This window comes from Heterodontus francisci, chromosome 36 (genome assembly GCF_036365525.1).
Source record: "Heterodontus francisci isolate sHetFra1 chromosome 36, sHetFra1.hap1, whole genome shotgun sequence".
Lineage (NCBI taxonomy): Eukaryota > Metazoa > Chordata > Chondrichthyes > Heterodontiformes > Heterodontidae > Heterodontus > Heterodontus francisci.
Window position 1 is genome coordinate 22223874 of NC_090406.1, and position 25954 is coordinate 22249827.

Consider the following 25954-nt stretch of genomic DNA (forward strand, 5'->3'; position numbering starts at 1 on the left):
GTAAACATAATTAGTCTCATTGACTGTGATGAATGATTAATAAGCAAACATTTCTGTTAAAATTAAAATAAAATTTGCATCAGCAACACATTTTACTCATTTTAAACACATTATTGTTACTTTAATATCTTCCACTTTTAATATGATGAAATCATTGCTTTATCCTTAATCAGTACATATCTCACCATGTTTTCAGCACATCACATTGTCCATGATGCTGTGCAGCAATACCATGGAAAGTATCTTGCACCTTAGCAATAAAATGCAGCAAGTTAAAGTTGTCAGCACAGTGGCCTCAAGTCAGGTAATAATAGGAGTTTATAATAGGAATCTAGAGCATGACTTAGGTTGCCATGGTGTAATGCTCCTGGTGCCTTGGCTTTACACTATGAAAGTATATGCTCATGACAGTCTTAATAATACGATGCAGCAGGGGGGATATTTCACATGAGTACATGGACTGAAAACCTAACAATAAGCTTGACAAGAACATCAGTAACTGACTCATCTGTTCCTTTCCATTGTTAGGAATCTGCACCAATTGTTGGTCCATTTTGGAATTGATCCAAGTGGAGTTAATTCTTACCTGCTTGGATTTGGATAAGTTAGAATTCACACCATTCAGCTAAATTCAGATTCAAATGATGATGAGGTGATCGTGATACAGGACCATAAAGAAGAAAGTGGAAATCATTGTGGGCAAATGTTATTACCCACTTGCTCTATATTTAATAGAAATATTAGCACCTTTATGGAGTTATGTTACTGGTGCAGGCAGTAATTTATACATTTACAGTATCATATAGAAGAAGAATCTAGGCCTGTAACAGGTTATAAACATTATTATGCATTACTATAAAGAAAAGAAGACATGAAGACAACAGGGAAAGAGAAAATCAGAAGCAGTAAGGGAGAGAAAGTGTGAAAACATGAAAGTAACAATGGACAGGCCAGAAGGATGGCAGCAGGAGGGGCAGAAAAGTGAGATAGGCAGGGCTGGTGACTCCTGGAGTGTCCATCAGCATTGTCTGACCGGTTTCAGATCGCTGATATCTAGAATTATTTTATAAAGATTAAAAGTTGCTTAAAGGCAGACCATTTTTATATACATTAATCTACTTTGAAATTATTATAACATGCAGTAGCAATTAATTTCTAGTTTTCCCTATTGGTAACAATCTGATGGCTCAGTTATCACCCTGAATTCAGGCAATGAATGCATTTGCAGAAAAGTCTACACCAAAGAAGACAAAGAGAACAGAGAGAGATGAAACTATATAATCCATAAAGAGAGAATATAAGAGCAAAAACAATGGATTCAGCTGCAGCAGACTCTTAATATGACAACAGTATACAAACAAACCCTCATATTTATTATCCCTACTCATCCCGCTGGTGAAAAACATGCACAATGTAGAAATATACAATGTATATTTACCGGTACCAAAACAAAATGAAGGTCAGGGCTGGGATTCTGACTCCAAGCCTTTGGTTGGATGTGCAGTGCTATAATGCTGGAGCTACCAGGCTACCCTGTGAGGTTATTCTCATGAGGGAAAGGAATAAAGACAGTTTTAGCCAGAATATTTACTATAGTCTAAGCCACTGACAGAATATCAGAACACTAAACATTTGGTGTAATGTATTATAGATTCTGCAATCAGAGACCTCAAACTGAATAAATCATTCCACCTCCATGATTCCTTACTCAAGTGCGGAAATTACTGAGCCATACACTGCTACCTCATTATTCAATTTGTGTTTGCTTCAAATAATTAGAATGCCTCTGAGACAGCAGTATTATTAAAAATGTTAACATCACATACAATTAAATAACCTTATTTGCCATGAGGGGATTTTTATTTAGTGCAATAATAACTGTACTTTTATTTAGAAACATTACACTTCACTGATATAAACTAACATTTCTGATTAGATGTTTCATATTTGGTGGAAATATTTTCTAGTCACTGTGGCTAGTAATGAATGTATGTAACTTGGAACTTGAACCTAATTAGTTGTGTTTTCTACTCTCTTTGAATTTATTTTTACCAAAATGCTTTCCCAGGCCAGCCTTCTTATAAATTTTTTCACCTCCATGTTTACTGCGTTTGAACATTCTGTACTTATTATATTCTTTATGCATTTTATAATCATGTTTTTTGTTGTCATCTTGCTTCATGTAATACTTGTGCTTCTCAAAGTCTTTATAATGGCCTTGCTGTTTGTTGTATGTTCCTTGTTTAGCATTTTTCTCATGTCTTCTTGGAAAATTGAGCTGATTAAATTTATTCCCCTTATCACATTCTTCTTTGCCCTTGGAAAGCTTCTTGCCATCTCCTTCTTTGAAGTGCTGCTCTTGGTAGCCCTGGTGGCCCCTGTGTTTTTCCTCCTTGTGCTCCTTTTTAAAGTACTTATCATCTTTCTTTTCAAATTCAGGCTTGTGATCTTTCCTGTCCTTACTGGATCTGGGTTCTGAGTCTTTATCTCTTGGCTTATAACCACTTTTAATGCTTTTGATCTCTTTAATGGATGCAGAGATCTGCTTTTTATCAGCTGCCTCAACCTTGCAGCCTCCTGGCTTGCCCTTCAGTGTGATACACGTCTTCTTCAAATCTGTTCTGCCAGGAGTTTGGGGAGGAAGCTTCTTCTCAAGTTCAGTAACGGTTTTCTCAGTTTCTGGGATCAGTACCTGATCCTCCAGCATAGTCCTTTCAGCCTGGTGAAAAAACAAATTATATTATAAGCTCTGAAAGAAATTGTGTTTGCCATCCAGTGGTCTGGTCAATCAACAGCACTAAAACAGATTATCTAGTCTTTACACATTGCTGTTTGTGGGAGCTCCTTACAATAGTAATGCTTCAAAAGTACATGGGTTGTAAAGCACTTTGGATGTCTTTAAGATTGTGAAAGGCGCTATAAAATACAAGCCTTTTTTCTTTAAATTACAGGTAGGCTGAAGGGGAAAAGCACTAATTGGAGGCTAGTACTTGTAAAACCCGTAATAAATCCACAGATTCACGTTGACTCAGATCCTCCCCTATAATTTTATCACTCTGTTTAAGCTAAGTGGGAACTTAGGAACAGGAGTAGGCCATTTAGCTCCTTGAGTCTTTCCCACCATTCAATGAAATCATGGCTGATCTGCTCAATCCTCATCTGGCTCCATATCTCTTAATACCTTCGGTTAACTGAAATCTATTAATCTAAGATTTAAAATGAACAATTGACCCAGCATCAATTGTTGTTTGCAGAACAGAGTTCCAAACTTCCACCACCCTTTGTATACAGAAGTGTTTCCTAATTTCACTCCTGAAAGGCCTGGCTCTAATTTTAAGCTGTGTCCGCTAGTCGTAGATATCCCAGACAGCAGAAATAGTTTCTATCTGCCCTATCGGTTCCTCTTAACATCTTGAAAATTTCAATCAACTCAACCCTTAATTCTTTGGAATACAACCCTAGCTTGTGTAATCTCTCCTAATTTAATCCTTGGAGTTCAGGTATCATTCTAGAAAATCTACATTGCATTCCCTCTTTGGCCAATATGTCTTTCCTAAGGTGCGGTGCCCAGAACTAAACACAGTACTTCAGGTGTGGTCTAACCAGTGATTTGCATAGTTGCAGCATGACTTCAAACCCCTTGTTTTCTAGTCCTCCAGATATAAAGGCCAACATTCCATTAGGCTTTTTGATTATTTTTTGTAAATGTCCATGACATTTTAATGATCTATAGACATGGACTCCTAAGACTTTTTGAACCTCCACTGCTTCTAGCTTTTCATCATTTAGAAAGTACTCTGATACATCCTTTTTAGGTGCCAGTGGATGATCTCACATTTACCTATATTGAAATCCATTTTTGGACATTCACTTGACCCACCAAAAAATCTTTGTAATTTTATGGTTCCATCTACACTGCTTACAATGTGCCTATCTTTGTATCACTGCCGAACTTGCTGTTAATAAATATAGTGAATATTTGAGCCTCCAACTCAGATCCCTATGTGATATCACTAGTCACTTACTGTCACTTAGAGTATTAGAATTAGAATTAGAATTAGAATATTACAGCGCAGTACAGGCCCTTCGGCCCTTGATGTTGCGCCGATCATCTGACCTACACTATTCCATTTACATCCATATGTCTATCCAATGACCACTTAAATGCCCTTAAAGTTGGCGAGTCTACTACTGTTGCAGGCAGGGCGTTCCACGCCCCTACTACTTGCCCAATATCCTTACTCTCTGTCTCCTGCAGCTCAGCCAATCTCCTAACCAGCTGAATAATTTGCCCTCAATTTCTTGGGCTTCAACTTTAGCTAACAGTCTCTTATGAGGGATTTTATCTAATGCCTTCTCGAAGTTCATATAAGTAATATCCATAGATATTAAAATTCAATCAGGTTTGTCAGGCACAACCTACCCTTTAACAAATCCCTGCTGTCTCTCTCTGATCAGCTGAAAAATTTCCTTAAATATAGGCACTAATAATTTCCCAAAAACAGATGTTTGGCTAACCGGTGAATAATTCCCTAGTTTCCCTCTTCCACCTTTTTTAAAAAGCATGGTGACTTGTGCAATTTTCCAATCTAAAGGAATGGTTGTTGAATCAAAAGAACTTCAAAAGATTATAGTTAGGGCATCTGTAATGTTCTTACTTATTTCCTTTAAAATCCTGGGATGAAACCCATCTGGTCCTGGCAGTTTGTCACTCTATAGTGCCATTATTTTCTTCATTACTACTAATTTTCTTATGTTAATTTTGGTAGGTCCTCATCCCTATCAATACTAGTTTCCTTGGGATGTCTGACATGCAATCTTCTTTACTGTAAATACTGACACAAATAAATACTGCATTTATTTTGCAGAAATACTTTGGAAAATGGTTCTGTATTGCAACTCCTGCTTTGTTTATATGATAGGACATTATCCACAGCACCAAATCTAAATTTCATAAACTGTGCATACGAACATATGAATTAGGAGCAAGAGTAGGCCACTCAACCCTTCGAGCCTGCTCTGCCATTCAATAAGTTCATGGCTGAACTGATTGCTCAACATTTCCACCTACCCCCGATAACCTTCCACCCCCTTACTTATCAAGAATCTATCCACCACTCCCTAAAAAATATTCAAAGACTCTGCTTCCACTGCCTTTTGAGGAAGAGAATTCCGAAGACTCACGACCCTCAGAGAAAGAATTTCTCCTCATCTCTGTCTTAAATGGGCAACCCCTTATTTTTAAACAGTGACCCCTGGTTCTAGATTCTCCCACAAGTGGAAACATCCTTTCCACAGCCACCCTGTCATGACCCCTCAGGATCTTAGATGTTTCAATCAAGTTGCCTCTTACTCTTCTAAATTCCAGCAGATACAAGCCTAGCCTTTCCTCGTAAGACAGCCCCCCCATTCCAGGTATTAGTCTAGTAAACCTTCTCTGTACTGCCTCCAACACATTTACATCCTTCCTTAAATAAGGAGACCAGTACTGTACAGAGTACTCCAGATGTGTTCTCACCAATGCCCTGTATAGCTGAAGCATAACCTCCCTACTTTTGTATTCAATTCCCCTCGCGATAAATGATAACATTCTATTAACTTTCCTAATTATGTGCTGTACCTGTATATCAAGCTTTTGCGATTCATGCACTAGGACACCCAGATCCCTCTGCATCTCAGAGCTCTGCAATCTCTTACCATATACATAATATGCTTCTTTTTTATTCTTCCTGACAAAGTGGACAATTTCACATTTTCCCACATTATACTCCATTTGCCAGGTCTTTGCCCACTCACTTAACCTATCTATATCCCTTTGTGGCCCCCTTATGTCCTCTTCACAACTTACTTTCCGACCCATCTTTGTGTCATCAGCAAATTTAGCAACCATACCTTCGGTCCCTTCATCCAAGTAATTTATATAAATTGTAAAAAGTTGAGGTGCCAGCACAGATCCCTGTGGCACACCACTCATTACATCTTGTCAACCAGAAAATGACCCATTTATGCCTCCTCTTTGTTTCCTGTTAGCTAGCCAATCTTCTATTCATGCCAATATGTTACCCCCTACCCCATGAGCTTTTATTTTGCACAATAACCTTTGATGTGGCACCTTATCAAATGCCTTCTGGAAATCTAAGTACAATACATCCACTGATTCCCCTTTATCCGCAGCACATACAACTCCCTCAAAGAACTCCAATAAATTGGTTAAACATGATTTCTCTTTCACAGAACCATGTTGACTCTGCCTGATTACCTTGAATTTTTCTAAATGCCCTGCCATAATGGCTTTAATAATGTATTTATGTACTTTGGTTTGCAGCTAATATGCTTATTTGGAAAAGTGGGAAAGGCAGGCCTGAATAATGACCTTGCTTCTTAGCAAAGAGACATGTGCATAAGGTCCAATTTTGCCCCACCTGCTGGAACTGCATATCAGGAAACTGCAGGTATCCTTCCCACAATTCTCCATCCATTTATTAGAAAGGAAGAAAGGAACATAGGAACAGGAGTAGGTCAGTCAGCCCCTCGAGCCTGTTCCGCTATTCAATTAAATCATGGCTAATCTGTATCTTAAAATGGGAGAGCACCTGAGAGTTCCCAATATGCATTTCTTCCAGGCAAAACTCTCTGCTAGGAGTGCGATTCCAAAAAATCAGCTCTATCAGTCTAATCCTAAGTATTTTCTATACTAACCTCCTTGTAATCATCCCTTCAGTAAATTCAGTTAATGTAGAACTCCATGACCTGAGTCCTTTCCTGCACTGGCTATAGTAGAAATACAAAGGAGATAACTGAGTGACTAATCTTTGTTTAAGGAAATTCGATTTGAAATTAAAGTAGATTGTCAAGAAAGGTAACACATAATGGAAATTAATTTTGTTTCTCTTTTAAATGGCAAAGACAGCTGGTGTTAAAGCAAAGATCTTGTCATGGTAAACACATATTTCTATATTTTTAGCTTACAGAGAATACAGGCATAAAGATTAAATAAATAAGGTTGTGTATCATATCAATGTTACAACAGTTGATACCTGTAAAATAAAGAATGCTTTTATCTGCATTTGTCTTTGAAGATATTTAGCTGCTTTGGGTACACAGACTACCACCCTTACTCATGGCACAGAATATAGAAGAAAAATTGTTACTACCATGCATCTGGTCTAGTAGGATCATATTCATTTCCAGAACGGCATGTTTTACTGAAAGAAAATGTATCAGGTTCTACATTATATAGTGAATAGAACTGCAAAAGGGGCAGATCCTCCTGACTAAACTCCTTGATATTGTTTCAGGAACTGACATCCCAATTGGACGCAGGAACCTGGACTTCAAGAAAGCATTTGATAAAGTTTCACATGAAAGGCTGCTCCACAAGCTTAAGGCAATGGGAATCCTAGACTCTAGTTAGGGGAGTGATACTGGGTTGTAGAGATGAAGTGAATGGAGCCCCTAACATTTCTGATCTATATAAATGATCTGGAGTCAGAAATGCAATGTAAGTTGGTTAACTTCACAAATGAAACTAAACTGAGGGTGGGGTGGGAGTGGAGAAAGTAGAAACTGATGAAGCAGTTGAGGAATTACAGAAGCTCCTATGCAATATTTACAAGTAGGCAGAACTATGAAATGTGAAATTCAATACAGATTAAATTAGTCACAAAGTATATCTTCGATCATTCACTTGTTACTAACATGCTGATCTCAAAACAAGATATGGTATGTTCATCTATTCATGGCTCCAGGGCGGCTGCCCCCGCTGCTGGGCGACAGAACCTACATCTACATATTTAAATCAATGAAATGAATAAACTTAAATGAATTTACCTGCAATCTTCCAGGCCCGCCGCGATGCTCAGTGTGGCGGCCGACACTCCTGTGCCTTCAATTTCCCCGTCCAGGGAAAGCCGGCATGACACTGGTGGGGAGGGGGGAGGACTGAAGATTTCCAGTGCGGTGGAGGGGGACGGGGTCAAATAAATATAATGAGTGTAGGAGATGGTGGGAAGGGGTGAATTTTAAACTTTGTGCAGTCTTGGGGATAGGGGGTGGGGGGAGGTCAGATTTAAAAGGTAAATTTTTTTTTGGGGGGGAAGGGCAAATAGTTAATGTAATTGTTATTGGGGGATGGGAAAGAGGTGTTAGAATTTTATTTGATAAATTTTGGGGTGGGTGTATCTTTGAAGATTTAAATATGCTGGCAGGGCTGTCTGCCCTTTAAAAATGGCGCCAGTGCCTACGCATAGGCAGCTGACACCATTGCTGATGTCGGACAGCCCGCCCCGTCTATGTGATTTGGGAGGGGGGGGGAGGGGTGGCGGGCTGCCCCGGCTATTTAAATGAACTGCCGCGTGGGAGATCACAGTGGTTCTTCGGCATGTTTTTGAGCTCGCCACCGGGAGCAACGGTGGGCTCTTAAAATCCAGCCCTACTTCTCTACTTCTCAAACCGTGGCAAGTTTTGCTACTTAAGTAAATAATACTATAAAATCAAAGTTTTCATACTAAGGACAGAATATATGAAAGCAAAATACTGTGGATGCTGGAAATTAGAAATAAAACAGAATATACTGGAAATACTTAGCAGATCTGACCTGAGAAGTCTCTCTCTCCACAGATGCTGCCTGACCTGCTGAGTATTTCCATCATTTTCTGACAGAATATATGACTTTGAAATGAAGACTGTCTGTGTGCCATTTTCCAATTAGCTCCACCCTCTTATCCCCTTTCACCTGCAGATTATTCTTCATCTTGAACTCCTCAGCTTCCTCAACAGGAAGGGTTTCCTCTCCTAAATGTGTAGATTGTGTGTGACATCATGTAAAGGATCCTACTTCAATGCTAGATATGTTTGAAGTTGTGATGATGCATTCTTACTTTGAAAAGTGACCTTCCCTGATCCCTTTAGATGGCATGTGGATGACAAAGCCTTCAAGAAAGAAAGAGTTAGATATAGTTCTTAGGGCTAATGGGATCAAGGGATACAGGGAGGAAGCGGGAACAGGTTACTGTTTGGATGATCAGCCATGATCGTATTGAATGGCGGAGCAGGCTCGAAGGGCCGAATAGCCTACTCCTGCTCCTATTTTTCCATGTTTCCTTCTGCTCCCTCACTAAGACTGATAAGAATAGCAGTAGAGGACTACTTTGAGGCACATGCCCCTACAGGGGTAACCACTGAGAAGACCACTGGAGACTTGAAAAACTTTTGTTGCTGAGATAGGAAGGGAGGAGTTTTGCAGTGTGCTCTTGCATCATGTATAGTTATAGCACAACTTTGACATACAAAACACCATCTTAACCCTCATCCCACCCCCTCCACCCCTTGATTGAATTAACATTTTTAAAGTTAGTTCAATTTATTGTAAAGAACATCTGAAGTCCAATGTTCATAAATCACAACGCACAGACCCTATTGCAAGAAGTCATCGGTAGCAACAAAGCTGATTGCTCTGATTAGTTCACTGAATTATGTGATGGCAGAGGAAGGTTTTATTCACTGCTTTATCACCAATGATATGGAATTTGTCTGTAAATTCGGAAAACTGATCAAAAAATAAATCAATAGATCTTCTGTTAGTAACAGCAATTAATGATTATGTTTTCTGGCTTCATTAACAGATATCAAAGAAATTCCAGAATGAATCAATATTCTGAAAGTTATCAACATCTGCTGACAAATCTTTTAATCACATGTAAATGGGTTGACATTATTGATGGTTACAATTTAACATTTATATTCAAAGAAGTTGAGAGCAAAACTATAATCAACTTCATATAAAAAGAGCCAGTCAGGATTTTCTATTAAAAATACAGCAACATACAATATATAATTCAATAAAAAAAATTGGATTGTCTGGTTGGACTATTAATGACCTCAAAACATTAAAACATGAGCTTCTGTCTTTTTAGGAAAAATGTAGAATGTTATAGAATCTTTTCAGATTATTTAAAAGAAATATAGTAACATTTTAAAGGAACCTTCTTACCAATTTCAAATCTTCATCATCAAGAACGCCACTGTCAGAATACACCAACACATCGTCTACTTCAAAAACACCTGTTAAAATAGTCTGTATGAGACAACTATGCTCTAAGCAAACTGTATACTTACATTGCAACGTTCAATCCACAGGATAGTCATTTCCACCATTTTACCCATTATTTTCTCTTTAAAAATTCTTCTTTCATGCGTATTTCATGATGTTGTTATATCACAGCTCTTGCTTAATTCCTTCAAACGAGATCTGGACCTGTTTCTGGGGTGGACATTACCTCTTTAAAAAGTTAGGCACTTCAAGGAATTCCAGGCCAGAATGATCTCCTAGACTAGTTTAGATCATCTAGATGGGTTGAAGAGGAATTTCCCAGATTTCTTTCACCAAATTGGCCTGGATTTTTATCTGTTTTTTCTTCTCCCCCAGGAGATCACATGGATTTGGGTGGGATGGGAGTGTATGTATTATGATACAAAAGCTATCACAGTCATGTGGAGTAGGCTGGATGGACCAGAGGGTCTTTTCCTGTCTGTCATTGTTTACGTGTTCATATAAGTTTTGATAAAGGAAGTCTTTCAGCTCATTTGATGAGATCCTTCCAGAATAGTAGCCCTACTGGCTCCCACTACAGGAACCCACTCTTTCTCAAAATGATCAGTGTATTGGCCTAAACCACCAATTGTGCAACCTGTTCCAGCCATTGGTCACCCTCTGTGTAAAGAAATACTTTGTGACAACTATCCTAAATTTTCCTTTCGCAACCCTGAACCTGTTATTTCTTGTCCTGCTACTAAGAACATAAGAAATAGGAACATAAGTAGACCATATGGCTCTAGAGTCTGCTCTGCCATTCAATACAATCATGGCTGATCTGCCTCAACTCCATTTTCCCGCCCGCTCCCCATATCCCTTGATTCCCTGAGAAATCAAAAATCTATCTATTCCAGCCTTGAATATACTCAATGATGGAGCATCAACAGCTCACTGTGTAGAGAGTTCCAAAGATTCACAACCCACTGAGTGAAGAAAGTTCTCCTCATCTCAACCCTAATGGTTGATCCCTTATCCTGAGATTGTGCCCCTGAGTTATAGATTCCCCAGACAGGGGAAACAACCTCTCAGTGTCTACCCTGTCAAGTCCCTTCAGATTCTTGTATGTTTCAAAGAGATCACCGCTCATTCTTCTAAGCTCCAGACAATATACGCCCAATTTATTCAACTTCTCCTCCAGGAACCAATCTATTGAAACAAAAGCAAAATACTGCAGATACTGAAAATCTGAAACAAAAACAGAAAATGCTGGAAATACTCAGCAGGTCAGGCAGCATTTGTGGAGAGAAAAGCAGAGTTAACATTTCAGATCGATGATCTTTCATATATGAAGCTCAATGCAAGCTAGAGGAACAGCACCTCATCTTTCGACTGGGCACTTTACAGCCTTCCGGCTCAACAATGAGTTCAATAATTTTAGATCATAACCTCTGCCCCCACTTGTTTTCCATTCCTTGCACTTTTCTTTGCTGGTTTGCTCCTTCCCCCCTCCACCTCCACCTCCCAACCTTGTTCCTTTCTTAATCCCTTTACTTTGCATTTGGAGGCTGCCATCTATACCTCATCCAGACACATCTTTTGTTTCCTTACTTGGCTTTGTACCATTTTGTCATTTAATGTCTCCTGTCTTCCACTCTATCACAGACCTTCCCTTTTGTTCTTCTTCCCCCCCCTCCCCCCTTTCACTTGCTCAAAACCTATTACATTTCGAACCTTTGCCAGTTCTGATGCAAGGTCATCAACATGAAATGTTCATTCTGCTTCTCTCTCCACAGATGCTGCCTGACCTGCTGAGTATTTTTAGCATTTTCTGTTTTTGTTTCAGATTTCCAGCATGCACAGTATTTTGCTTTTGTAGATCTCTTTGTGTACTACTCACAGCTTACATTCTCACATAGCTTTGTATCATCAGCAAACTTGGATAAATTACTCTCAGTCTATTCATCTAAGTCATTCATATCGATTGTAAATCTCGAATATTGGGAATTACTTCTCCAGTGTTACTTGTGCTCTACTCCAAAAAAACAGGCGGTGAAGGATAGCACTGGAAAGTCTTTACGCACGTATTATAAGCATTTTATTTACAGAGATACACAATACAAACATGCACCTCCTCACCCAACAACCCCAATTTCAATCTGTTTCTATTTATAGGAGCACAAGTAAATCCCCTGTTAATGCCCACCACCTGCATATAATTAAATACAATTAATATACAATTAGCAACTTGTGGTATCTCTTTCATGCAACTGCATCCATGTTAACCCTCTATTTAGTGGAAAGAGGTTGTACTTGCTATATCTATCTGGAGGCTTCAAAATTCTAAAAGTGATGGTGCTTACCTACAATCAGCTGAACACCCATGCTGAAAACCACAATCACTGCAGCAACTATAATGCATCGATTTAAGGTGATTTGCGCCCAAGGGTCCTCTTCAGCAATCTGCTTTGCTTGAATTTTTTCAACAGCCACTTTTTGCAACTTCACTGACAAAGGAAAGACAGAACAAGTTGTTTTTCTCCCCCTCCCACTATTTTTGGTCACCGTATTTTCCTATTATTTTCTTTTAGAAAGATAGTGGCAGTAGAAGTAAAATTATTCCTTATAGTTAACAAAGAAAATTTGCCCACAACAAATAATTTGTATAAAATACATAGAAACAATTGTTTATGTTGATGAAAATTATAACAAGCTCAATGCTCCAGAAGTATCTTTTAACTTTCCCAGGTAGATTTTTCCATCAGTTAAGACTATTTAATGTCCAGTTGGAAAAGTGGGTACACAATTTGTTATACATGATTTCCATTCATTTCCATTCAATTTTCTGCTTATATTTTGTACTGGCATAGGAAGTTTATCGTTAATTATATTAAAATTCAACTTATTAAGAAGTGAATTACAATCTTTAAATTTATGTCAATATATTGTAAAGAGAATTAAAACCTTTTAAGCCCAGTGTTCATTATTCACAACTTACAGACCCTATTGCAAACTGCTGACAAATCTTTTAATCGCATGTAAATAGGCTGCCATAATTGATGGTTGGAATTTAATGTCCAGCTTCAAAGAAAGGATCCTATAAAAAGGATCACTATGTTTTTCATAGTCAGGATTTTCTATTAAAAGTACATCAAAATATAATGTATTTTACAGTTTCTAAATATTTACACATTAATACAATTTCCCAGTGTACAACAGTGCTCAATCATCTACCTGCCCAGATGAAATGGGTGTTCGGGGCTGAATGAGTGTGTTTTTTTTTTAATGCAAATGGATTTAATTTGTCCTATAGTAAGATGTGTAGCAGCATTTGTGATATTTCTGAACTTGTTTTTTTTCTTGTTTCTTTCCTATTTCTACTTGGGAAATTATTAGTGGTAATTCTTCCCTACTTGTGCTTTTTGGAGGGAAAAGAGGGAGAGAGGGCTGCCAGGTAGGTTAAGCTACACCAGATCTAGACTGCATTCACCAGTCTCTACTTTCCAACACATTTGTGGGTAGAAGTGCAGCCAGCCAGCAATAACCATGTAGAACTAGCTGCACAGACTTAATATCAGTAGACAGACAGATGTCGAGCACTGTCATCTACTGCAAAGACACCTCCAGCTAATATGTACCACTGGGCTGGCATTGTCAAAGGAGCAATATTCAGCTGTACCCTTAAATCCACTTCCTTTGCCTCCATTCAGGTAGTGATTACAAGATTGAGTCCAACTGAGAAGTTCAAATGATGTCATGATGCACAAAAGGGACGTTGTAGTCATTTGTTACTGTCAGCTGAACTGTGCAATGAAATCACTGGCCTGTAAGTTCCCAGGTTGTCACAATTTTAGAATGTACACTGTTCACTTTGTTATTTTAGATTTTTTTTTTGAGCCCAAAATACCATAAGTGCAGCTGCTCAATTATCAGTGTGCTTCACATCACTAGACTCAGAGGGCTTTTATACTGAAGGAGTTACAGTTAAGACATTATCACTAGGCTACAAAGAAATAATTTGGACTGAATGCTTGAGAATTCTATTGCAAGTGTTTAATTAAAAGACTTTGGGCTCAATATTTAGGCCCCGATGGGGGCAAGCATGGAGGCAGGAGGCCGCGGATTATTGACCTGCCTCCCAGCGTGCCAGTTTCCCAGTAACATCCTGCCCTGGGCCATTTTCACGGAGGTGGGATGAGAGAGTAGCAGCGCTACCTGCCTGCAAGCAGTGAGGAGCCAATTAGGCTCTTTAAAGGCCTATTGTCAGAGGCCTACTGGAATTTTCCAGTCAGCCTGCCGAACCCCAGAAGCATTGGGAACAGCCCAGCTGCCTGGAGGTGGCCTCCTGGTGGCAGATGGGTGAGGGGGGGTGCAGCACTCCAGGCAGGCTTTGATGCCCTTCCTGTCTGTCTGGCTTCAGCTGAAGATGTGGGCTGCCCTGTGAAGGAGTCCCCTCCGCAATGGTGGCCTGGCTGCTAAGGGCATTTTTTATTTTAAAGTTTAAAAAGTTGCAGAGAGTAGGGATAAGCATGGTGATTTTATCGAGCTTCAGGATGCATTGGGGAGAAATTCATTTGCGTGGTAGTGCCATGGGCTGCTACCTGCACAGCTCTCAAGGCGTTCTTCATTGATATCAATGAAGAACGCTGTGCAGGCCATGCAGGTAGAGGTCCGGTGTAGTCTGCCTAGAAGAGTGCTACATAAAAGAAATTCAGCCCCACCCCATGTCTTGTTCACCTTGATTACCAAAAAATAGTTTATATTGAAAGAAAGCAAACTGATTCAAAGTAGGTCCCAAATGGACATTAACTGGCACAATTCAGGTCATTTCCAACTTAGAGTTCAATTTGTGCTTAAATTTAGCATGTCACAATTTTTATGCAATATTCTTTCACTTCTGTCTTTAATTGTGAATCATGTGATTGCCCTTCTTTGCATTACCTTCCTCAGTCTTACTGCTCACTTTTTTATCCTTTCGTGCTTCAGTACTTGATTTCTGCTGTGCCATTTGTCTAACACTTGCATTTTTAGATTTTTCTTCCTTTACTTCCTCAATTTGTAACTCATCTTTCTCCTTTTCTGTGTCCTGCAAAAAAGTTCATAATTGTATCATAAAACCTCAACAGGCAAGACCTATAGAAGAATTTCTTTTGAGCACAAACATTTTGTTACATGTATACTTTAGCATTAGCCTTTATGAGGGAGAAGTTTGTCACCAGCTCGATATTGAGGGAGAAGGGATAAGAATGTCAGCTTGACTTGAGCTGCATGTATTAGCCTTGGCTCAGTGGTAGAACTCTCATCTTGGAGGCAGAAAGTTGTGGCTTCAAGGTCCACTCCAGAGACATGAACATGTATTCTGGGCTGACACTTCAATGACTAACAGATTCGAGAACAATGCTGCTTTCGCTACAATTGCACGTTTCTCCCTTGCTAATCTAGGAGGTAAGAAATATTAACTCATTTCCCCCTGAAGAGGAAAATATGAGGGAGTGGTGTTAGGGACATAATAAAGGAGAAATAGCTTTTGACCCAACTAGTTCATTTCTCTGTTGCTATTATATCTTTGCAATGAATGTGTATATTTCTATTATGTCCCTCAAGTCAATTCCAACATAATGTTTATCTCATATTTTATTATTCGTGTCAGCTCCCTCTTCCTATAAAAATAGGGGGTAATTTTAACGTAACCTTTCAGCACAAGGCTGACGGGGTTGGGTTGGGCACCCACTTTGCACCATCTCTGAATTTACTCTTCCTTGACTTCAATGCAATGGCTGACCTGAACCCACCCAGCAAGTTAGGTTAAAGTTAACCTCCTAAATGAGTTTGCTATTATTATATTAACAATAGATATCACTTAGTTGTTTGAAAGGAGTATTTCATTCCTAAATTCCTTTATAGCTCTTTTCTTCCATATTGTGCAAACAAACTCTCCTGTTCTTAGTCTAGTTCCGTAAAAATAACTTACCAACATAAATTTAATCAATACTCTTTATATTTAAATACAAGTACTTCACTAAATCAAAAGTCCTGATAGCATTTACATCGACGCCCTAGAACCACTTGAGTTAGTCTTCAGTGCATCCTTTGTAAAGCAATGGATATAATTAATTTGTTTTGTGAAATCAGAAATAAAAATGATTTTTTATTTTATGTTCACTGACAGATACTGAACTAATTAATGTGAGAAATTACTGTAGGTTGAGAATTCTTACTGTGACATTTTTTATATTTTCTTAGCTAGTTCCTCCTCTGAATAGTTGAGCCAAGCAGAACAGAAAGGTCCCAGAGCCAATGCCCAGTCTGTGTTGAGTTAGCTAATCTTAGCTGGGTGACAGTAGGCGCATCACAATTGCCCATAGCATCCCTGGGATAGGGAAGAGAAAATTAGCCTGACTTCCTGCTCATGCTCATTATCTAGTGACTCCCGTCAGAACTGAATGTGTGTAGACATTCAGTGAAGACGGGATCAGGCTCAGGTGTTATACCTTTGGATTAAGAACATAAGAAATAGGAGCAGCAGTAGGGCATATTCCCCTTGAGCCTGCTCTGCCATTCAATAAGATCATGACTGATCTCATCTTGGCCTTACTCCACTTTCCTGCCTGTTCCCTATAGTTCAAGAATCTGTTTATCTCAGCCTTGGATATATTCAATGACTCAGCCTCCCAGGGAAAAGAAATCCCTCCTCATCTCTGTCTTAAATGGGTGACCCCTTATTCTGAAACTATGCCCTCTAGTTCTAGATTGCCCCATGAGGGGAAACATCCTCTCAGTACCTACCTGTCAAGCCTCCTCAGAATCTTATATGTTTCAATAAGATTCTCATTCTTCTCAACTCCAAAGAGTATAGGCCAAACCTGCTCAACCTTTCCTCATAAGCCAACTCCTTCATTTCAGGAATCAGCCTAGTGAACCTTCTCTGAACTGCCTCCAATGCAAGTATATCCCTCCTAAATAAGGAGCCCAGAACTGTAATAACTCGCTGTACAGTTGTAGCAAGATTTCCCTACTTTTATGCTCCACCCCCATGCAATAATGGTCAACATTCCATTTGCTTTCCTAATTACTTGCCATACCTGCACCCTAACTTATTGTGTTTCCTGCACGAAGTCACCCAGATTCCACTGTACTGCAGCATTCTGTAGTCTGGTTCCATTTAAAGAATAATTTTCTTTTCTATTCTTCCCACCAAAGTGGACAGGCTCACATTTTCCCATATTATACTCCATCTGCCAAATTTTGCCCACTCCCTTAACCTATCTACATCCATTTGCAGACTCTCCATGTCCTCCTCACAACTTGCTTTCCTACCCATCTTTTTATCGTCAGCATATTTGGCTACAATGCACTTGGTCCCTTCATCCAAGTCATTAATTCAAAATTGGGATAGAGACAGAAAGCAGGAAACTACAGGCCAGTTAGCTTAACATCTGTCTTAGGGAAAATGTTAGAAGCTATTATTAAAGATGTTATAGCAGGGCATTTAGAAAAATTCAAGGTAATCAGGCAGAGTCAACACGGATTTGTGAAAGGGAAATCATGTTTAACCAATTTATTGGAGTTCTTTGAGGGAGTTACAAATGCTGTGAATAAAGGGACCGAAGGTATGGTTGCTAAATTTGCTGATGACACAAAGATAGGTAGGAAAGTAAGTTGTGAAGAGAACATAAGGGGGTTACATAGGGATTATAGATAGGTTAAGTGAGTGGGCAAAGACCTGGCAAATGGAGTATAATGTGGGAAAGTGGGAAATTGTCCACTTTGGCAGGAAGAATAAAAAAGATTATCTAAATGGTGAGAGATTGCAGAGCTCTGAGATGCAGAGGGATCTGGGTGTCCTACTGCATGAATCGCAAAAGGTCATTATGCAGGTGCAGCACGCAATTAGGAAAGCTAATAGAATGTTATCGTTTATGACAAGGGGAATTGAATACAAAAGTAGGGAGGTTATGCTTCAGCTATACAGGGCATTGGTGAGACCACATCTGGAGTACTGTGTACAGTACTGGTCTCCTTATTTAAGGAAGGATGTAAATGCGTTGGAGGCAGTACAGAGAAGGTTTACTAGACTAATACCTGGATGGGCGGGCTGTCTTACAAGGAAAGTTTGGACAGGCTAGGCTTGTATCCGCTGGAATTTAGAAGAGTAAGAGGCAACTTGATTGAAACATATAAGATCCTGAGGGGTCTTGACAGGGTGGATGTGGAAAGGATGTTTCCCTTTGTGGGAGAATCTAGAACTAGGGGTCACTGTTTAAAAATAAGGGTTGTGAGTCTTTGGAATTCTCTTCCTCAAAAGGCGGCGGAGCAGAGTCTTTGAATATTTTTAAGGGAGATGTAAATTCTTGATAAACAAGGGGGCATGGAATGTTATCGGGGGTAGGTGGAAATGTGGAGTAATCAGTTCAGCCATGAAAGTATTGAATGGTGGAGAAGGCTTGAAGGGCCAAGTGGCCTACTCCTGCTCCTAATTCATATGTTCGCATGTTTTGTTCATATTAATATAGATTGTAAATTTCGGTAGGAGTAACAGTAAAAAGGATTATTACTTGAATGGTAAAAAGTTACAGCATGCTGCTATGCAGAGGGACCTGGGTGTCCTTGTGCATGAATCGCAGAAGGTTGGTCTGTAGGTACAGCAAGTAATTAGGAAGGCAAATGGAATTTTGTCCTTCATTGCTAAAGGGATTGAGTTTAAAAGCAGAGAGGTTATGTTGCAGCTGTATAAGGTACTGGTGAGGCCGCACCTGGAGTACTGTGTGCAGTTTTGGTCTCCTTACTTGAGAAAGGATATACTGGCACTGGAGAGGGTGCAGAGGAGTTTCACTAGGTTGATTCCGGAGTTGAGGGGGTTGGCTTATGAGGAGAGACTGAGTAGATTGGGATTATATTCATTGGAGTTCAGAAGAATGAGGGGGGATCTTATAGAAACATATAAAATCATGAAGGGAATAGATAAGATATGAGTAGAGAGGATGTTTCCACTGGCAGGTGAAGCTAGGACAAGAGGGCATAGCCTCAAGATTAGAGGGAGCAGATTTAGGACTGAATTAAGAAGGAACGTCTTCACCCAGAGGGTTGTTAATCTATGGAATTCCTCGCCCAGTGAAATAGTTGACGCTTCTTCAGTAAACGTTTTTAAAGCTAAGGTAGATATCTTTTTGAACAATAAAGGAATTAAGGGATACGGTGAGAGCGCAGGTAAGTGGATCTGAGTCCACGAAAAGATCAGCCATGATCTTATTGAATGGCGGAGCAGACTTGAGGGGCCGGACGGCTTACTCCTGCTCCTAGTTCTTATGATCTTATGAAATAGTTGAAGCCCCAGCACTGATCCCTGTGGCACCCCACTAGTTACAGTTTGCCAACCTGAAAATGATCTCTTTATCCCGACTCTCTGTTTCCTGTTAGTTAGCCAATCCACTATCCAAGGTAATATATTAACCCCAACACCATGAGCTCTTATCTTATGCAGTCACCTTTTATGTAGCACCTTAACAAATGTTTTTTGGAAAACCAAATAAACTACATCTACTGGTTCCCCTTTATCCACCCTGCATGTTACATCCTCAAAGAACTCTAATAAATTTTTCAAACACAATTTCCCTTTTATAAAGCCATGTTGACTCTGCTTGATTGTATTACTTCCTTCGTAGTTGATTAGTCTTGTACCACTCATTCTCAAGGCCTGCAAGTCAGTAATGTTAACTTGGACAAGGTACTAAAGGGCACCTGGCCTTACCCCAACATATCTTTTTTGTTAAATGTGTTTGTTACATTCATGAGAAAGACCATGACAATGGACTTTGAATTACATAGTATTATCTTGTGTTTACAACATAGAAGCAGGCTATTTGGCCCAGCACATCCATGCCAGTGTTTATGCTTCACATGTGCCTCTTCCCACCCTTCACCTAACTCCATCAATATATCCTTCTATTCCTTTCTCCCTCACGTGTTTATCTATCTTCCTCTTAAATGCAACTTTGCTGGTTACCCCAACTACTCCTTGTGGTAGCATTCTAATCACTCACTGGGTAAAGAAGTTTCTGTTGAATTCCTTATTTGATTTATTAGCGACTATTTTATATTTATGGCCCCTAGTTCTGGTCGCCCCGCAAGTGGAAATATCTTCTCTACGTCTACCCTATCAAACTCTTTTCTAATCTTAAAAAACCTTCATCAGGTCATCCCTCAGGAATCTCTTTTCTAGAGAAAAAGCCCCAGCCTGTTCAATATTTCCTGAAGGTGTAACCTCTCAGTTCTATTATCATCCTAGTAATTTTTTTTTAACCTCTCCAGTGCCTCTATATCCTTTTTATAATATGGAGACCAGAACTGTTCACAGTACTCCAAGTGTGGTCTAACCAAGTTTCTATGCGTTTAACATAACTTCTCTGTTTTTCAATTCTGTCCCTTTAGAAATGAACCTCAGCACTTTGTTTGCTTTTTAATGGCCTTATTAACCTGTATGTGCCGACCAACAACCACCCATTTATACTAATACTACATTAATCCCATATTCCCTACCACATCCCCACATTCCCTCAATTCTCCTACCACCTACCTACATTAGGGGCAATTTACAACGGCCAATTTACCTATCAACCTGCAAGTCTTTGGCTGTGGGAGGAAACCGGAGCACCCGGCGGAAACCCACGCAGTCACAGGGAGAACTTGCAAACGCTGCACAGGCAGTACCCAGAACCAAACCCGGGTCGCTGGAGCTGTGAGGCTGCGGTGCTAACCACTCCGCCACTGTGCCGCCCTTCATTATCCACTTGACAGGTGGATAATGCTCCAGAAAAGGCCGCAACCCAGGATCGGGTACGTATTGTGGTTAAGTGTATGGATCATGAGAGGCAGAGCATGGGAGCAGGGGGACGGTGTTGATCTTGTAGGGGGGAAGAGAGAGAGATGGGAATTTGGGGGTAATGGGGGGTTGGGGGAGATTAAGGGGATCAGTGATCGTGGTGTTGGGGGAGAATCTGGATGTTCAGTTATGGGGGATGGGGAGAGATTGAGGAGGTAAGTTCCATTTATCAACAGAAATATAATGTGCATCCTTATATCCATTTTGATCATGTGTTCATTGCTATAATTCAGTGTACCAAATAATATTCTTAAATATAAAAATGGGCACTTACATCTGATTTTTCACTGATCTTTTTACTTTTCTTCAAAATAGGAACATCTGTAGTGAAAGAATGAACTGTTACATAATTCCAAAGTAGCTCAGTGCTGAGCCTTTCCCTTGTGAGAACCTACACTTCACTGTAATTATTCTAGTTATTCACTTGCACCATGGTAAAGTTGTGAGTATATGTGGAAAAGGAAAGTGGAAGAGTATAAGAAAAAATTAATGTAAGCAAAAAGAGATCAAGAAGTGGCAATGTAGTGAAAAAATTGAAAGGGAAGACAATTTGAGGGGGAAATCTAAGAAAAGATCAAAACAAAATTGATCATGGATTAAAAATCCTCCATCAACACACATTTCCTGTTTATAAACCTTACTTCTTGTTGTCATTTTCTTGCATCAGGTTTTCCCATTATAAATTCCTATGTCCATATTTTAATAAAATCTACCACTGTAAACTTGTCATGCTGTAATTACACTCTTTTGCCAGTGGTGGGAGTATAGTGCTTCAGTTTTGTACCTTCCAGCTTCTCAGATTGCACTGCTGTAAACATCCTTGCTCCAACCAACTCTACTTCCCAGCCTCCCAAATTGTCTTTACTTTTACTTAGCTCTAAATAATATCAAATTAAACATTATATAAAATAATTTCATTGAGTTAGATTTGTGCCCCTAATTCAATTGTTCCTCTGCCCTCTAATCCTTCTTCATCTGAAGACCATGCTTGGGAGTTCGATTAATAACTACAAGTGACTAGTAAATATAGGAGGATATTGAAGAATAACATGGAGGGCATGAATATGAACAGAAGAAACAAGAGAAATGCTATGGTGAAGCACACCAAAGCACCAACAAATGGAAGAACACAGCTTCATACGTTCAATTACCCACACAGCAAGTTCTCAATTACAACTATGTCAACAGTGCGAGATGGGGAGTGAAGACAGGTGCTTCTCCACTGGAAGGGAGGCAATCATTGTTGGGTAAGTTACTCCCAACCATCACTCTCACACTTCAGTGCCTGAATCAAAAGTAAAACAGATACAAATGTGGTTTATGCTCTGAGATAGAAAATGGTGTCGCCAAAACAGATGAAACTAAGTCGATAATGTGCCTTCCAATTGCTGCTGCAATCAAACTGATACCTGGCCATGATTCTCAATTACTTCCCAGTCAGAGAAACAGAACCCCTTTTCAGCTGTTGCTGCAAAGTGTACTTATACAATATTTTGACTTTAATACACCTTGATTTAGCAGCGGCTCTTCATGTGGTGATATTTCTTGTATCGCTTCTGCGAGATCTTCCTCAACTGATTTAAAGATGTCTTCTTCCATGTCAGATCTTTGAAAAGATAAAAAAATTGCTTAACTACCTTGTAATCTCTGGTGAGGATCATTTCTTAGAATTTTATGGAAATGCACAAATCAAGATTATCACAGAAACATGAAGTTATGTCTTTATTTCATGTTTTTTAAATATATAAATCTAAAATACAGATTATCACGAGACCCCGAAAATGGCAGCCAGCAGGAAAACAGATTTTGATGAAAGTTCCCTTTGATCTCCTAGATGAGGTGTCTGCAACCTGCAGCTCCAGAGCCGCATACGGCTCATTAAAGACTCATGTGAAGCTCCCGACCTTGATCCATCAAACCCATTTTGATGGTAATTAAATGGTTTGATTCAATTTTTTAAAACTGTATTAACATTGTACTTGCTAGAAACTATCATTCAATTAACAACTTTTTTGTAAAAACCTTTAAAATGTTGTTGAAATGAGTCTCTGTCTTGTTTTTGATTATTATTGGTGTTTGCGTAACAGCATTGTGGCTCTTTAGATATTGCCTTTTGGAATAAATTTAAAAATGTCTCCCCTTGTAATTAAGGTTGGCTGTCCCTGTCCTAGCTGGCTGGGGAACAAGTCTGCAGACCTACAGCTTAACATGAATTAACAGAGACAACTCTGCTTACTGAGCTGTTAGAAAACTCAATTGCAAGGTGCAAAACACAGTCTGGAGGGAAATATACAAATAAATTTACAATTACCTTCCAACAGGTGCTGACTGTTCACTTGTTTATTTAAAAAAACAGGTTGTAACATAAAAGAAACCCAACAGTATAAAACGACAATGCTAAAGGACCAATTTTAAATGTTTCTTCTGGGTGAATTGGAATTTATATCATCCATGCACAAGATCTCCTCTTCAATGTCTATGAAAAAGACAAACTCAGCTATTTCCTCCAAAGGATTTGTTGCTTGTCAGAGATTGTGTAAAAAAAAAGTCTTGCTGAAAAGAATAAATGAACTTATTCTAAATGCTTTGCTGTTTTGGTAGCTTGTTGTGTCTTCTTCATTTATATATTATTTCATCTGTAAATTGTTATGAATGCTTCCATTTTTTTAAATTAAATTTTGATGATTTGTGGTTTAAAACTGAAAAGGAGTCCATGGATGTTTTTCTTTTTACAAGGGTCACTGAGAGGACTGGATTATAAAGTTACTGGAAGGCACCTGTCTTCAAATAATTACCCAGCAGGAGTTGTTATTGACTTGGGGAAAGATATTTACAAAGGAGCGACAGGTCAAGATTTATCGGGGTCAGGAGGCTTAATTCTTGTGACATTGGTTTTAGTTTCGCTTTGGACAGTGAGTTGGGATATGGACAATGGTTTGAAAAGACAGTTGGAGAAAACTTGACAAAGGGGAAAAATTCCAGCTCAGTCTGTTCCAGTTCTTTGAAAAAGCCTGCCAGTTTTCCATCTCTTGAGAAGCTGAGAAGCAAGTGTAAGAAACTGCCTGAAACCTCTGTTTCTGCATTTATTCCTGGAAAGCCTGCCTAAACTGATCTTCAACGTCGCCTGACAAGAACTGTTCTAGGAAGATCCCAGTGACTGCTGTCTACACATATTTGGGACGCCAAACCAGCAATGGACTTCTGATATCTTTTCATATCTTCTCTTTTTTTCTTCAAGAGTTAGCAAGTATTCTGGCCATTGCATTTTGTTTGTTACGAGAGCACTTCTATTTTTTGTAAAATATGTTTTAAGGACTTATAGTTGAATGATGGACATTGATTCTTCTGAAAGCTTGAAGAGATGCTGAACTTTGTGTTTTTTTAAAAAGATTGGGAAAGTCTTTAAACTAATAAGATGGGGGGAGGGATCTACAAGAAACGTAAACAGCCTAATTGTAAACACAACAGGGAAGGAAAGCATAGGAAAAAATAAAGCAAGAAGGACATTGATGGCAGAGGAATAAATGCAGTTATAGAACAGGAGTCTGAAAACATAAACAGAAAGATAAACATCAAGGTGAAGCAGAAAATGGGAGGAAATCCTATTAAAATTGAGTTAAAATGTCTGGACAGCAATGCACAGAGCAGGCTGAATTTTATGGGGCCTGAGGGAGTGGGTGCCTGAAAAATCGGGAGGGGACGCGCTCATCTGGAACTCCGACGTTGTGGCGTCAGTTCCACATTTTGCAAGCAGCGGGAAAGATCCAAGGCGGCGTTGCTGCTACAACGTGGCGGGACTGCAATTAAGCTTGTTGATGAGATAGTTAAGATTAATTTGCATGGACCTGAATGTGATTTTACATGGAGTTTTGAATTTAGTGAACGGCGATTGGGGATCACAGGCCTCCAGATCCCTGGCCAGTTAAAGCTGACAGCACCAAGTCGAGGCCTCAACGCTGCCTCTGGAAATCAGCCATAGTGAGATTATTGGTGTATTGTTGGTTGATTTGAAGGGGATGAATGGGGAGCGGAGGCCATTGCCAGCCTGTGGCGGAAGGCTTCTAAGAGTGGGAGCTGCTTGGGGCAGTGGGCTCTGCACTAAGGTGGAAGTGTCCACTCTGGAGGCAAGGGCTTCTCTAGAGTGCTGCTGTGGCGATTGCAAAGTGCAAGGCTGGACTGAATGCAGTCGAGGCAGGCCTTTAATAATGGTGTCAGCACCTGCCTCCGCATCAGGTGACACTGAGATTAGTGCCTCATGGCCACCCCTGCTCGAGCATTGTATGGGTCCCACGCCTCCAGGCTCTTAATTGGCTAGCTGCTACGTGATTGCAGTCATCCAGCCACATTTCTCTCATGCGCCGACAGCATCCACTTCCAGGGCTGCTGCCGAGCCCAGTATCTGTAATAGAACAAGACAGCTGGAAGCAATCATGCATTGGGAGGAACTAGACATAGTAGGGGTTACTGAGACATGGCTACAGAAAAATCAGGACTGGGAATTAAACATTGCGGAGTATAACATTTAGAAAAGATAGAGAGGGGAAAAAAGGGGAGATAGAGTAGCAGTACTTATTAGGGATAACATAATGGCAGTAGAAAAAAGGGACGCAGCTGTCAGAAAGACAAAAATAGAATCCATCTTCTAAAATAAAGATAAAAGGTAATAAAGGATCAATCACACTAATAGGTGTAGTCTACAGACCACCTAATAGTGGAAGGGAGGTGGAGGACGAAATAGGCAGACATATTAGGGAATTGAGTAAAAAGCATAGAATAATAATCATGGGGGATTTCAACTAGCCTGATATTAATTGGATGGAAGATAAAGATAAAGGGGATAAGGGAATGGAGTTCCTACAATGTGTACAAGACTCCTTTCTAACCCAATATGTGAAAAGCCCAACAAGGGAAGATTTGCTATTAGATCTAATAATGGGGAATGAAGCAAAGCAGATGAGAAGTAAAAGTAGGGGAACATCTAAGCAATAGTGACCATAATATAATATGCTTTAAGATGGTACTAGAGAAGGGCATAAGTATGACAA

The 25954-nt window shown here is 39.6% G+C and overlaps 1 protein-coding gene across 4 annotated transcripts in view; it reads right to left on the minus strand.

Annotated features, from left to right (window-relative positions):
• Positions 1-135: 135 nt before the first annotated feature.
• The window catches only part of LOC137351660 (calponin homology domain-containing protein DDB_G0272472-like), a 54361-nt gene continuing 28542 nt past the window's right edge, over positions 136-25954 (minus strand). For all 4 annotated transcript variants that reach the window (XM_068016338.1, XM_068016340.1, XM_068016336.1 and 1 more), the window contains 6 exons: positions 22418-22515; positions 21184-21230; positions 14972-15116; positions 12394-12537; positions 9992-10062; positions 136-2719 (listed from right to left, as the gene is read on the minus strand). In XM_068016338.1, coding sequence (XP_067872439.1) covers positions 2015-2719; positions 9992-10062; positions 12394-12537; positions 14972-15116; positions 21184-21230; positions 22418-22508 — 1203 coding nt within the window. In that variant the 5' untranslated portion in view covers positions 22509-22515 and the 3' untranslated portion in view covers positions 136-2014. The remainder of the gene's footprint in view (positions 2720-9991; positions 10063-12393; positions 12538-14971; positions 15117-21183; positions 21231-22417; positions 22516-25954) is intronic.